General features: G+C 38.6%; 1 protein-coding gene and 1 long non-coding RNA gene across 6 annotated transcripts in view; one reads left to right on the top strand and one right to left on the bottom strand.

Annotated features, from left to right (window-relative positions):
- Window positions 1–13,688, top strand: part of LOC144690813 (uncharacterized) — a 111,130-nt gene that overhangs the window by 25,428 nt on the left and 72,014 nt on the right. The gene's annotated exons all lie outside the window — the stretch shown is intronic.
- LOC144690811 (uncharacterized) overlaps window positions 1–13,688 on the bottom strand; it is a 75,321-nt gene that overhangs the window by 28,645 nt on the left and 32,988 nt on the right. For all 5 annotated transcript variants that reach the window (XM_078558641.1, XM_078558640.1, XM_078558642.1 and 2 more), the window contains exons 6-13: window positions 13,178–13,349; window positions 7,758–7,883; window positions 6,555–6,620; window positions 5,346–5,468; window positions 4,579–4,734; window positions 2,695–2,748; window positions 2,334–2,551; window positions 867–946 (exon numbers count right to left, since the gene is read on the bottom strand). In XM_078558641.1, the coding sequence (XP_078414767.1) occupies window positions 867–946; window positions 2,334–2,551; window positions 2,695–2,748; window positions 4,579–4,734; window positions 5,346–5,468; window positions 6,555–6,620; window positions 7,758–7,883; window positions 13,178–13,349 (995 nt within the window). The remainder of the gene's footprint in view (window positions 1–866; window positions 947–2,333; window positions 2,552–2,694; window positions 2,749–4,578; window positions 4,735–5,345; window positions 5,469–6,554; window positions 6,621–7,757; window positions 7,884–13,177; window positions 13,350–13,688) is intronic.

The raw sequence follows: 13,688 nt of genomic DNA, 5'->3' as shown, positions 1-13,688 counted from the left end.
ACCTTTATTCATTAGTCTATTAAGGGGCACCTTATCAAAGGTCTTTTGAAAATCCAAAGAAGTTACATTTATTGTACTATCATTGTATACACTCTCTTATCTCCTCAAACAATTCAATGGGGTCAAATAAGATTTTCTCTTTTGAAATCCACGCTGCCTATTCATTACTACATTTTTCTTTATTTTTTCCATGCCAATATCAAACTGAGTGGTCTATAATTCACTGTGAATGTTCTGCCCCCTTTTTAAATATAGGAAGTTGCATCAGATGCAATCCAGCCACACACTCATTTTTGATTGTAATCTTCCTGCTTTCCAGGCAAGAAACAGGGTCAGTAGTTGAAGAATTGCTCCCGTTTTATTTCAAAAATTACAGATGCATAAACATTCCCCTATTGATAACCATGCAAGCACTTGTACATGGCTGGAAATGCATACAAGAGCAGTCAGTCTGCATACCATAAGCTTCCAGATCTACAGGTTTCTCCCTTGCCTTGAGAAAAATGAATATCAGTCAGATTATAACATGAATTCCCTCTGGGTGCAGAGAAGAGATGTCAACAACTTAAGTATGGAGCCCATGGCTAACAAAATCAAGAAATCCTAAAAGACAAAAATATACATTTGTCACAAGTGTCTTGCACTAATATATTTATATTCTTTTAACTTTTTCTGGCAAGGGAGAAAGAGAGGCAACGTTGTGCTGGCAGCAGCCATCGGTAACACCTAAGACAAACAATTCTCTAACGGACATTGATACACAAATACTGCTCTCACATTGTATAATGATGGAATCATAAAGCTTGAGAAATAAATCAGCAGTTGACAACTGTATAATGCATATCAAAATGCCTCACAGTACTTACACCTCTGTAGAGTACTTCATTCACAAAGAGAATCCTGAGTGCACATTTTAGTAGTAAACAATCCTTTATCAAATTAGCACCTTCAAAACAGAAAATAATGCCAAATTACATCTTCCACAATGTGGACAAAAATCACTGGAAGCAAACAAAAAACATTGTACCACAAAGTAAACTCAATCATGGTTCTTTGCAAATTACAACAGTTTTTCTTCTTTAAACCAGGCCTTATGGCATCATAGGCACAGTTTTTTATTTTGTTTATAGGCAGACTTGTCTTTTTAAGATGGGGTGGAAGGAAGAGAGCAAGAAAAAAAAAACTGCATTTACACTGCGCCTTTAAAATAGAAAACAACACATGGTGGTTCAAAAAGGCATAATTTAAGAAAATGGGAATGAATTACTGCACTATAGAATAACAGAGCATTTAACTCATCATCTGCTTGTTTTAAAAGCCTGGTCATCAAAGCCATTTAATATAATAAAATTTCTCTTATGAGTCAATACACCCTCAAACACAATTCCAATACAAGACTAAGGCTTTACCAGGAATTCAGGATCACTCAGGTTCAAATGCTAATTTACTGTAAATGACATACCTGGCCATAATTTTCAATCATAAAAATTACCCAACGTTAATTTTTAAATTACTAGGCCATTTTAAACAATTACAAAAAGGTTATTTCTAAATTTGAAATACTACTAATGAAATACAATATATTCTTGTGGATTTTGTTCCTCAAAGATGGTGTACGCATTCTTACTTTCTAATTTACCCATTGCAATATTACATGCAAGATAGTGTACAATCATATGTAATATGTATACATAAGCAAAAAACCTAAATATACTTCGTCCACAAACAAACATACTGGCTGCTGGTGACCCATCAAGTAACACTGGAAAAAGGTTCAGTGTCTTCCCAGTCTTCCCAGAGTTGTTACAGGTAAAAAAAAACATACCTTGGAAAGGAATGGCAAAGGTCTCCACAGTACCTCAACTGGCAAGAATACTGTCTAGAGGGAAACTGAACGACACCGTTCATTAAGTGAACGTGAGTGAATTGTTGGTGTTTGTCCTTCACTGGTCTCAGGTGAGATATCAATCGAGGTTATGACATTTGGTAACAGAGCCTGCAGTCATGGGAAGAGCTGGGCAGGTGAAATGAAAAATTAGTCAGGGTTCCTGCTCCAAATTGCTAGTCAGTGATGCTTTCTGGGAAAGTATGTTGGACAGAATGGAGATAGTTTGCTGACAAGATCACAACCAGTCTAAACTCACACCACAGAGTGAGCAATGCATCTAAAGCCACACTCCAGCACTTTTGAGAGGACAGGAGAAAATTGGAGGAGGGAAAATTGCAAGATAGGAAGACTCAGTGGAAGAAAGAGTAACACCAATTCTCTTAGAGCACCATATCAGTTTAAACACAAATAAATTGATTCACTGGATTAGAATCTAGAGGCTGACCTTTAACAAATACCCATCTTCCTTCCTCTGAAAGTTCACAACCAGCAGGTACAGTTCCAGTCTTGAGAATTTTTAAGTATACCATGTATTGGTAAGATGTTAAGCGGCAGGCTGTGCAGCAAGAAAGGTTGGAGTTTAAATGAAATGACTGCGCAGCAGCATGAAAATCTCCACACTTGCAAAAGTAGAATGGAATTTTATCTTGTAGGATTCTTAACCTGATCAAAAGAAAAAATACACTCAATGCAAGCACAGTTCTAAGGTGTATGCAACACACTGAAGTCATTCTACTTTGTATAGAAAAATTGATAAAATTATTTAACCATTTAAAAAAACAGATTTGAAAAACATGTATACTAACTTTAATGTGTCACTGCATTTTACCACTCGTAGGTATCGGACCAATTCTCTGTACCTGAAAGAAAAATATTTACACTGTCAGCAGATTTTTAATACCAAATTCCAGCATCCATGTAGCCACAGGCCTCACGTGACTTTATACCACTTGTGTGTAAAGCTCAAAACAGGAGACAACATTTGTAGATAACTTTTGCACATTAGTCAGTCAAATACTAGTAAGGCATGACATACTAGTCCATTACCATAAGGAGATGTGATGCAGTATTCACTAACAGAAATCTGCACATTGCAGAGCTAGTCAAACTTTACTGCGTACTAAATCAAATGGCTGATTGGTTCTCGTATCCTGGGCACCAAATGTTGTTAGCAGCCTACCAGTGGAAAATTGTCTTCAGTTCAAACCAATCTATCATCTACATCAAATCTCTGTAGGGATGTCTATAGTACAGGTTCAAGCGTGAATCCAGTTATAATTTGGACTGTTGAAGAATTACCAAGAGTGGCTCATTAATGGCACAATTATACTTAAAATCCCCATTCAACACCACAACCTATCTAGAGCAGTGCCAGTTTAGCAGTTTATCCTAATGTTTCTGTAGAAGGGCAGACCTGTATTTATAATATAACTCTCAGAAACGTCTCAAAGTGAAGAATAGTGACTGTTAGGTGGACAGCTCATGCTGGTTACCTTCTGGTTTCAAGTTAAGAAAGTACTGAGGCGTTAGTTCATTCTTTGACAACACTAAATATTTTAAGAAGCGTGCATTTTCAAAGTTCACATTGTTTCAACTGAAGTGACGCAAAGCCAAATAACGTGATCCTATCTCTCAGACAGTCTTGCATTGTTTCCATTAAACCAGTTACAGTGCAGTTTGTGCATCACATTGTGGAATCAGTGTTAAATTAATACAATATATCTGATCTATAAAACACAAGGCACCAATGTGCGACTTGGTAGAAGCAGAATCTGCTCTGTAAAACTGGGTTCATTTAAAAATAAAGGCCTTTTAAGTCTCAGGACCTTCAGAGAATGGAGAATTATTCATAACACAAAAAAGCTGGTAAGCAGAAAGTAAATTTCAAGCCAAACCTACACACTAACATCTCGACATCCAGGCAATCTTCTGCAATATGTCAAGTCATTTAGGCACTGGTATCAACATCGAGTTTGACTGTTTAAATTGCAATTCTATAACTAGTTTTACTTCATGACAAGAATTTTGATTTCCAGTAAAAAAAAAACCTGTGATTTGTTGATCGAGTTACGTCATAAACAAATTTCGTCCATATAGCTCAGAACAACTTCAGTCATAGCTGCTTTTCTCCAACTACTTTTTTTCCCTCAAGGTTGACTCTGAATTCCATGAGCACCAGTAACTTGCCCAAGCATTGCATTACAACATACTAACAGGCTGTTTGGCCCATATGTTGGTGTCTGTCCTTCACAGTCATCCCAACCTCCTCTGCCCACACTATTCCCACATCTCTTAATCCCACCCTTTTAGCCATCAATTCTTAACTTTTTGTGCTCTCAAGTGCTAACTCTGGTAGTTCATCTTGCAGTCTCACATGTACAAAAGGTTTCCCCCGCTCACTGCCCTAAATTCAAGCTTGTATCCAGGTCTCCTTGCTCAAGGTCACTCAATACCAGGCACAGTCTGATTCTATCAGAGTTCTTTAAATTTAAAAAGAGATAAGACAGTAGAAATTAACTGTTTCACCCCACAATCGCCTCTATTTTTAAAAAGTGTAATTTTAAAGTGTAACACAGGACGTGTGTCAAATTACACTTCGAGAAAAAAAAAATGAGTTACAAGAAAAAAAGCCACACATTTTGCTATCGGCTGCTGCAGCAGAGAATTAACTTTAATTAAAAGTAACATACTCTTCTCTTGTCTCCATTCTTTCCACCCGAGCGTGCACAACAGTGAGATCCTCCCATAACACTTCTTTCTTGCCTTTCTTCTGTCGGTGCCCAGTGATATTTTGACCCCTTAGGATGGAGGTCAGGAAAGGGTCCTCCCAGGACAGCACATTAAGACTGCGAACAAAGAATCTCTGAACAATTATCTTTATGGATGTGACTACATTTGACTTTTTTTTAATGCTAGTACCATTTAATCAGCAAGCATCTTACATAAATTATTTTAAAAGATACCGAATCAATAAAGCTTTAATATAGAACATTTTTTGGTCATGTGCCAGACTTAATTAGGCCAAAGTGCTTAGCTCACAGATTTTAGCGGAAGCATTAATAAGATCCATCTAAGAAACAAACATTGAATTTTCCCCTTTGCAGCATTTGTTGCACTAAATGATACCAAGTTCCCACCCCTCATTTGGAAGACTGAGCTGGACATCTTTTATATCATAGTTTCATTAAACCTTTGCTCTATTTGCTTCTGAGTTTGTCCCCTTTTCCACCTCCTAAACATCATTACAGTTACAAGGAAAATTAACAGAGTTAGTTAAGTGAGGAACCAGATAGTGGCAGCGAAAATCCCCTTCATTAGAAGGTAGAAATGCAGAAAATGCCACCAGACAGAACCTGCACTGGTACTGCCGTGAAAGTTTGAGAAGGCAGAACTCACCCTTCCCTCTTCCTATTTTCAAACATACTTAATATCATAGAATTATAAGAAAAATACCCACCTATTAGTAAAGGCATAGCAGTAAGAAGGAAGTGAAAGGGTTTTATAGAAGGCCTTCAGCTTGTTAAATAGGTAAGGAGGAAAATCACTCAATACAAGCATTCTCTGTAACGAATGGGTGATTCTGTAAAACAAAAATAAAAACCATACTGAGTAAGATGTGCTACCATCATGCCTTAATGTAATGATAAACAAGCACAACTACAAGAGACTAGTCCAATTGAGATGTCTTGTTCTAAAATTTGTGTTCAAGCCCAGTTCCATAGATATTTTTTCTCCTGTTAATACCCTGATTTTCAACTATGTCAGACTATATGGTTCTTACAACTGAATTTGGTATTCTGAAGCAGGGCTATTTAGTCCTCCATGATACAAGCAGTTGGCTGATGCATCAAGTCACTGTTGCTGGCAGAAAATGGGAAGAAGAGAATCTGGCATTGTTTTCCTTACAACAGAAAAGGTCAAGGAAAAATTTAAGAGATGTTCAAAATGATGAGAAGTTCTGAAAGAGTGAATAAAGGAGAAACTGTTTCTACTGGCAAGTGGCCAGTAACCAAAGGAAACCAATTTAAAATTAGCAAAAGAACCAAAGGGGAGATAAGACCTTTTCTTTCTAATGCAATGAGTTGCTTTGATCTAGCATCCATTGCCTGAAAGAGAGGAGGAAACACATTCAATAATAATTTTCAAAAGGGATGCATACTTGAGTAGGAAAAACTTGCAGGCTGAGGGAGAGAGTAGGATAGTGGAACAAAATGGATGGCTCTTTTAACAAGGCCTGGCAAAATGGCCATACAGACTCCTGTGCTGTAAAAGTCTATTGGCTAGAAATTTGCAACATCCACCTACAATTAAATATCAAAAGTCATAAGGTGGAAAATGGGCTGCCTAGTCATTAGGCCTGTTTTTCACTGATTTGTGCTGCATTTTCAGCATTTCTGCTTTTTTGGATTTCCAGTGCTTACATTTTTCTGTATTGTGCAATGCATTTAATATCATCAATACACAGGAAATTTCCATGATGTAAATTCTGTGCATTCACGTCCTGGTTTCCTTGGTCAGCATCTGAACCGAGAGTAGGGTTAACAATATGAGGAGGTATTTTGCCAGAATTCCCAATTCTGATGGAATCCCAGAATCCCACCTGAAAAGCTTCACACTGTGCATTATCAGCATTTTATCATAAAGTAAATACACATACACATCTTACCTGCGCATAAATAATGGAACAGCCTGTCTCGGAGTTGATGTCTGGTCATCTTTGTTGAAAACTTCCCTTTAAAACACAAACTAGATGAACTGGGCAAAAATATTTTGTTTCAAGAAATAGCAAAATAGGACATTCACCTTTCTAGATCTTGCTGTATAGAGATGTTGGAAGTGACCTATTCCTGATGTGATTTGCTGCATGAACAAGGGCCTACAACCCAGTTACAACATAACATGCTGCTCAGATGTACAGTAACCAAAGGAAAGTAGAAAATTAACCAACCCAAAGGCAAGCTGGGGCATTGGCGGCTGCTGCTAGCAACTTGATTATGAATATAGGTTAAAATTATACAGCACTATTTTGATACGAAGGTTGTGTTCAGAACTGACCATTCCACATCACGTATGCCATATGTGCTTTAAGCAGTAGAAATTCTTTTGGACACTGCCCCCACTCAAATTATTATTCAGTTTGGAACTTCCAATTATTTGCTGCTTTAATCATCACTTTAGATTTGGGACGCTTTTTGGCTTTTATTACTTTGAGAAGAAATCAAAATTCAACTGTATCCCAGATGGGTTGGACCTGAACACCTTCTAGGAGAAGCAAGGGTGAAAGGTGTGGAGGAGCAGTGGGTAGCATCCAACTTGTCCGCAGCCCTAGGATTGGGGTAAGGGACAGTAGGGTGGAAGAGAATTAGAGGAAAGGCAGGAGAATACATGCTAAGGGCAAGTTATGTTTTTCCTGTCATAACTCCTAGTAGCCAAAATTGTCAAAGTCCAAGAATGAAGTCAGTTTCTGAGTCTCACGAGGGAAAATGGGTTGGGTAGCAGAAAGAGCCTGAGCAGTAAATAAACAATTATTAATAAGAAAATGATAGGACATTCAAAAGTAGGAGGATATTACAGCTAAGCATGATCTTGCACTCATTAAATGACTGCACATACTTTCCAGTGGGAGTTACTGCATAGCAAATAACAGTCAGGTCCCTGCCCTTTTTCTCTCAAGTCAGAAGAACTGAATATAACCATGGAGACCCAAGTACTGTACTATTTGGGTTCTATTTAAGCACAGATGAAGAATCAAAACCAGAGCTTTCTGGTCAGCAAGACTTATTAGCAAAGGCACCTGGTGATTCATTAAGGGACCCCAAGATCAAATTCTTAGAAGTACATAAGAAAACACAAAAAAAATTGAACTAACTGTGGAGGTTGTTTGTGCAGAAGAATTTCCTTTGCAACTCCGATCATCATAATGGCAGCTGCTTTCGACTTCTCATTCTCTGCCTGATGCAGAAAGTTGTTCACTATATTAAACACAGGTGTGTAACTATGGGAAGAAAGGGGTAACATTAGCAAAAGGCAGTCAAACTGCTCACATGACAACTCCCTACAACAAAAGATCATGCCAGTTAATAAATGTATTGCAAATTTTAATTGCATACATAGGAAAGAATAGGTTGAAGAACAGCTAGCCAGTGTCAGCCAGCAGACCTGAGTCAGTTCATGGCTTAGTCCAACAGATGTACACGTGCACTACCAGCAGAGGTCAGTGTTTAGCATTGAAGAGGAGGAAACCTTACCAATTTCTCTCTTTTAACTGAGGCACTGAAGCTAACTGTAGCACACCTATCGCTGGCATCAGTTGCCTCAGCATAGTCTGGAGATCAAACCTGGGACTTCCCTGGTCTGTGTGGATACGCTACTCACCTCCATAGCCAGCTGAATCAACAGAAGAACAACTTATGTAAACTTTGATCCATTCTTTTAGTCCCTGCCAAAAGACTATCAACACTAAACAGACATTAAAATGAATTGGGTCTTTAGTTTATTAGGTGGCCAAGTAGCATTTTTGCATTATATCAGCTACTGTGCTGCTTAATGCTCTCTTCATACCATCACTCTGGCACTTTGCCACACTATCTTTTAGCTTGCCAGTTCCAAGTGGTGCAATGTATTGCTTCTGGTGCCTTTGACCCAGAAGTGTAAAAATTCTGGCCACCACACATTACGTAGGGCTTGAAGGCCTTGGAGAAAGTCCAGAAGAAATTTACTAGAATGATTCCAGGGATGAAGGATGACACGATTGACTGGAGAAGCTCTGGTTGTTCTCCTCAGAGAAGAGAAGGCCAAGAGGAAATTTGACAAAGACAGTGTTGAAAATTGAGAAGAGTTTAGGTAGAGTTGAAAATTGAGAAGAGTTTAGGTAGAGTAAAATAAGAGAAACTGTTTCCACTAGCTGAGGGTCGGTAACTAGAGAGCACAGATTTTAAAGGTGGTTGGTAAAGAACAAAAGGTGATGTGAGAAAAAACTTTTCCATGCAATGAGTGGTTCAGATTTGGAATGTACTGCCTGATAGGATGGACACAGATTAAGTTATAGCCTTGGAAAAGGAATTGGATAATACTGGAGAAAAAATTTAAAGGTTAACGGAGACACAGCCATAGAGTGGAACTAACTGGGTTGCTCTTTGAAAGAGCCAGTGCAAACTTCATGGACCAAATGATCTCCTTCTGTACTGTATTATCCAGGAAACATTGCTGGTAGATTACCCAAAAAGGGATACTATAGCTACAGCCAACGTTAACTCACATCTTTACCCAAAATGCATCTAGGTATATACTCAAGTATTTACACAGAAATTAAATTCAACTGTAGATTCAAATATATGGACACGTTGTTACTGTGTTTGGGGCACTGCACAGCAAAATGGTTTGTATACAGCATAACTCTGTACTTTCTGCTGTTCCAGTGTTGGGATATTATAAAGGTGGCAATTTTGAAGAAGGGAGGAATGACAGCCAATGGTGCAGGAAACTACCAAAGGTGAAGAGAGTGAATGAGGAAATAACAAGAATTTTGATTAAGTGGTTCAATAAGTAGAGGATGAGACTGGGGAGTTAATAGTGGGAAACGCAGAAATGGCAGAGGCACTCAATCAATATTTTGCCTCAGTTTTCACGGTGGAGGGCACTAGTACCACCCCAGTAGTAACAGGCAGTGCAGAGGGTATAGAGAAGGAGAAACTTAGAACAATCACCATCACTAGAGAAAAAGTACTGAGCAAATTATTGGGATTAAAGGGTGACAATACCCAGGACCTGATGGCTTACATCCCAGGGTCATAAAGGAAGTGGCAGCGGAGATAGTGGATGCATTGGCTATAATATTCCAAAATTCCCTGGATTCTGGAAATATTCCAGTGGATTGGAAAAATGCTAATATAATGCCCTTTATTCAAAAAGAAGTGGGGGGGGGGGGCAAAAAGTAGGAAACTATAGACCAGTTAGTTTAACGTTTGTCGTTGGGAAATTGTTGGAATCCATTATTAAGGAAGTAGTAATGGGGCATTTGGAAAGTCAAAATGCAATCCATCAGAGTCAGCATGGCTTTATGAAGAGTAAATCGTGTTTGACTAATTTGCTAGAGTTCTTTGAAGATGTGACAAGCAAAGTGGATAATGGGGATCTTGCAGATGTAGTATATTTGGACTTCCAGAAGGCCTTTGATAAGGTGCTGCATAAAAGATTAATACACAAGATAAGATCACACGGAGTATGGGGTAATATATTAGCTTGGATAGAGGATTGGCTAACCAACAGAAAGCAGAGAGTCGGGATAAATGGGTCTTTTTCTGGATGGCAAGCTGTAACTAGTGGGGTGCCACAGGGTTCGATCCTTGGGCCCCAACTATTTACAATCTATATTAATTTGGATTCAAGGATAGAAGATACTATAGCTAAATTTGCAGATGACACCAAAATAGGTGGGAAAGTAAGTTGCAATGAAGAAATAAGAAATTTACAAATGAATATGGGCAGATTAGGCAAAGGGGTCAAAATTTGGCAGATGGGGTTTAACGTGGATAAGTGAGAGGTTATCCATTTTGGTCAGAAGAATAAAAAGGCGACTTATTATTTAAATGGAGAAAAACTTCAGAATGCTTCAGTGCCAAGGGATCTGGGTGTCCTCGTGCATGAATCACTGAAAGCTAGTATGCAGATACAGCAGGTAATAAGGAAGGCAAATGGAATTTTGGCATTTATTGCTATTTGGAAGAGAGTATAAAAATAGGGAAGTGTTGTTGCAACTGTACAAGGCATTGGTGATACCGCATCTGGAGTACTGTGCACAGTTTTGGTCCCCTTACTTGAGGAAAGATGTAGTTGCATTGGAGGCGGTTCAGAGGAGATTCACTAGATTGATTCCAGAGATGCGAGGCTTGTCTTATGAGGAGAGATTGAGCAGTTTAGGCCTATGCTCGCTAGAGTTTAGAAGGATGAGAGGAGACATAATTGAGGTATATAAGATGCTAAAGGGGATAGACAAAGTAGACGTGGAGCGGATGTTTCCCCTTCTTGGGCATTCTAGAACGAGAGGCCATAGTGTTACGCTAAGGGGTGGTAGATTTAAATCAGAGATGAGGAGGAATTACTTTTCTCAAAGGGTCTTGAATCTGTGGAATTCACTACCTCAGAGTGCAGTGGATGCCAGGACGCTGAATAAATTTGAGGAGATAGGCAGATTTTTAATTAGCAATGGGTTGAAAGGTTATAGGGAGAGGGCAGGAAATTGGAGTTGAGGCCGAAATGAGATCAGCCATGATCGTATTGAATGATGGGGCAGGCTCGAGAGGCTGAATTGCCTACTCCTAGTTCTTATATTAACAGACTACTTTAATTAATATGCCAGTGAGCAATCATAAGGAAGCCCCAGTTTGAAAATCCAAATAAACTATGGAAGTCACAAACCAACTTTTATCTTTCGAATAAAATCTAAATTATTGGTGACCAAGGGGTATGGGAATAGGGTGGGAATGTAAAGTTGAGGAGGAAGGTTGGTCATGATCTTACTCGAATGGCAGAGCAGACTTGTTGGCAACTCTGCTCATATTTCTTATATTCTTAAAAATTTCCTAATTTTACAGCTCATTTTATGAAAGTAGAACACTCACCCTTGTATTAGCATCAAGGACAACTCCCATAAGTGAACCCTCACTTTACAAAAACCAATTTGTGATTTTGCACACACAATGCTTGGTTACAGTCTTGTTCACAGGTGGAAAATAATATCCTTTCTACTATAATTTGCTTACTGGAATTGACAAGCTTTCTGGAGATCATAATATTGCATCCTTATTGCATACAGTGGCTACTAAGCTACAGCCTTCAAAGAAAGTAGTCTGGAGGATACTCTTGTGATATGAGACCAACGCTCCCTCCAATTTCTCTTCATTTTGTGCAGTTTAGAAACATAGAAAATAAGAGCACACACTCGCATCTCTTAAAAGAGAGCTTCTTACTGTAAATTCTAGGCTGCTGCATACCCATGCAACTTGGAAGGAATGTAAGACGAGACATGGTTCTAAACCAAAAAAGCTAGTTTATTGTATGTAAATCAAACATCATTGTTATGGCGCAGCGGATGGTAAATGCTGAGCTGTTCAAATCCCAGAGGGAAACTTGAAACAACTGCCACAACTCTTTTACAATTTGTATTTATTTTGCGATGCATGCCTTGAATTCAGTAGTAATAAGACCGAGCCTTAATGGTTCATTACAAAACTAAATTAAACATTTATTAATCAAAAAATGATTAAGCACATAGGTTTACAAATTACTACTATGATAACTCCTAGCTCCCCATGTTAATCTAACTCCCAATTACACCTTCGTTGAGGCAACAGTAAAACAGATTTAAACAGACCCAGGCGAAGCACACACCCTGGACAGTCGAATTCAAATTGAGTTTTTCTTAGCTTCAGTTTCTTGTAGACAGCAGCTTGAGACTTAGATGCTGGAGGCTTTTCGCACTGGTTAGATCTTAGAATGTCTTCTCTGGCACACAGCCTTCTCTCCTTTATACATAATTTCCCCCTTGAATGAAAATTCCCTTTGTTTCGCTATGTCTTTGGACTTTACCTCTCCAACAATAAAATCTATCATAGTGCCAATTTTACCAGTAATCTTTAGGAAAAAGAAACACTGTTTCTTAACTTCTCCTGGCGAGGTGAAACATTTCACCCTACTTTTGAACTCAAGCTACTCTGGTTTAAATAAAAATGCAACTGTTCCCTTTACACCTCACATTCTTAAACTTCAACCATGTTTACCTATTTAACATTTCAAACCTTCTCACAAAGCCTTCAGATCAGCTGTCTCTAATTCAATTAAATCCCACACACACATAGACACAAACCCCACTATTACACTACTTTACAATAAATTCCAAATAACATTATGAAAATTATATTTTCCTCACATCATTTTCAAAGTGGGAGTCATTAATTTGCAACTGCACCTTGTTCTATGAGGATAGCAAAATCCTAACTGTGCTGCTGCTAGTTTCATTTTGGTGAGCAAGAGAGGTGCAATACAGCAAGGAAAGGATTGGCCTGGCACAAGGGCAGGTGGCCTGATCTGAAGCAGCATAGCATAGGTGGGGGTGGTGATGGGGTTCAGCAGAAGCAGGTGGTGAGCCATGGCCACTTTAACATCCAGAGAGCAGGTGGGGCCACAGATGTGCATTTCATTATGTGCTCAGTCTCAAGTTAGTGATATTTTTCCAAGGCATTTTAAAAATGACAACAAATAAGACAGATTTCAGACATATCAGTGTCCTACCTGTACAACCGGATCTCAACATGGTTCATCTGGCACATTTCACAGAACACTTTGACTTGTTTGTGACAAATACAAATACATGGAATCAGGCAATTCCGAGTGGTTATTATCCCCATCAAATACTTGTTATATTCCAAGGCAAGTTCTAACCAAAATTTCTGCAATAAGGCTCCTGAAAAACAATTAAGAGTATGCAATAGACTGGGAGAGATTTCTACAGGACTGCAAGAATGTCAAACAGGGTTTACGAACAGTTCCAAACTATTATTTAATTCATGAAACTCAAAGATGAGGGCACAAGAAAATGACATACTCCAAAGATTCAAGTATTCAGGATCTTCCCCATCTCCAATATTCCATAATGTTGTCAACCCAATGACATTTATATAGTAGGATGATAAAACAAGTTGTCTGCTTCTCATAGCTGAACACCCAGTATTGAAAAGGCAGGCATTATGTTAGTGCCTGGGCCTCCATGGATGTGTAACTTTTCCCATTGTTCCAAGTACAG

Source organism: Cetorhinus maximus, chromosome 15 (assembly GCF_964194155.1).
Source record: "Cetorhinus maximus chromosome 15, sCetMax3.hap1.1, whole genome shotgun sequence".
Taxonomy (NCBI): domain Eukaryota; kingdom Metazoa; phylum Chordata; class Chondrichthyes; order Lamniformes; family Cetorhinidae; genus Cetorhinus; species Cetorhinus maximus.
This window is presented reverse-complemented; position numbering and strand designations above follow the sequence as displayed.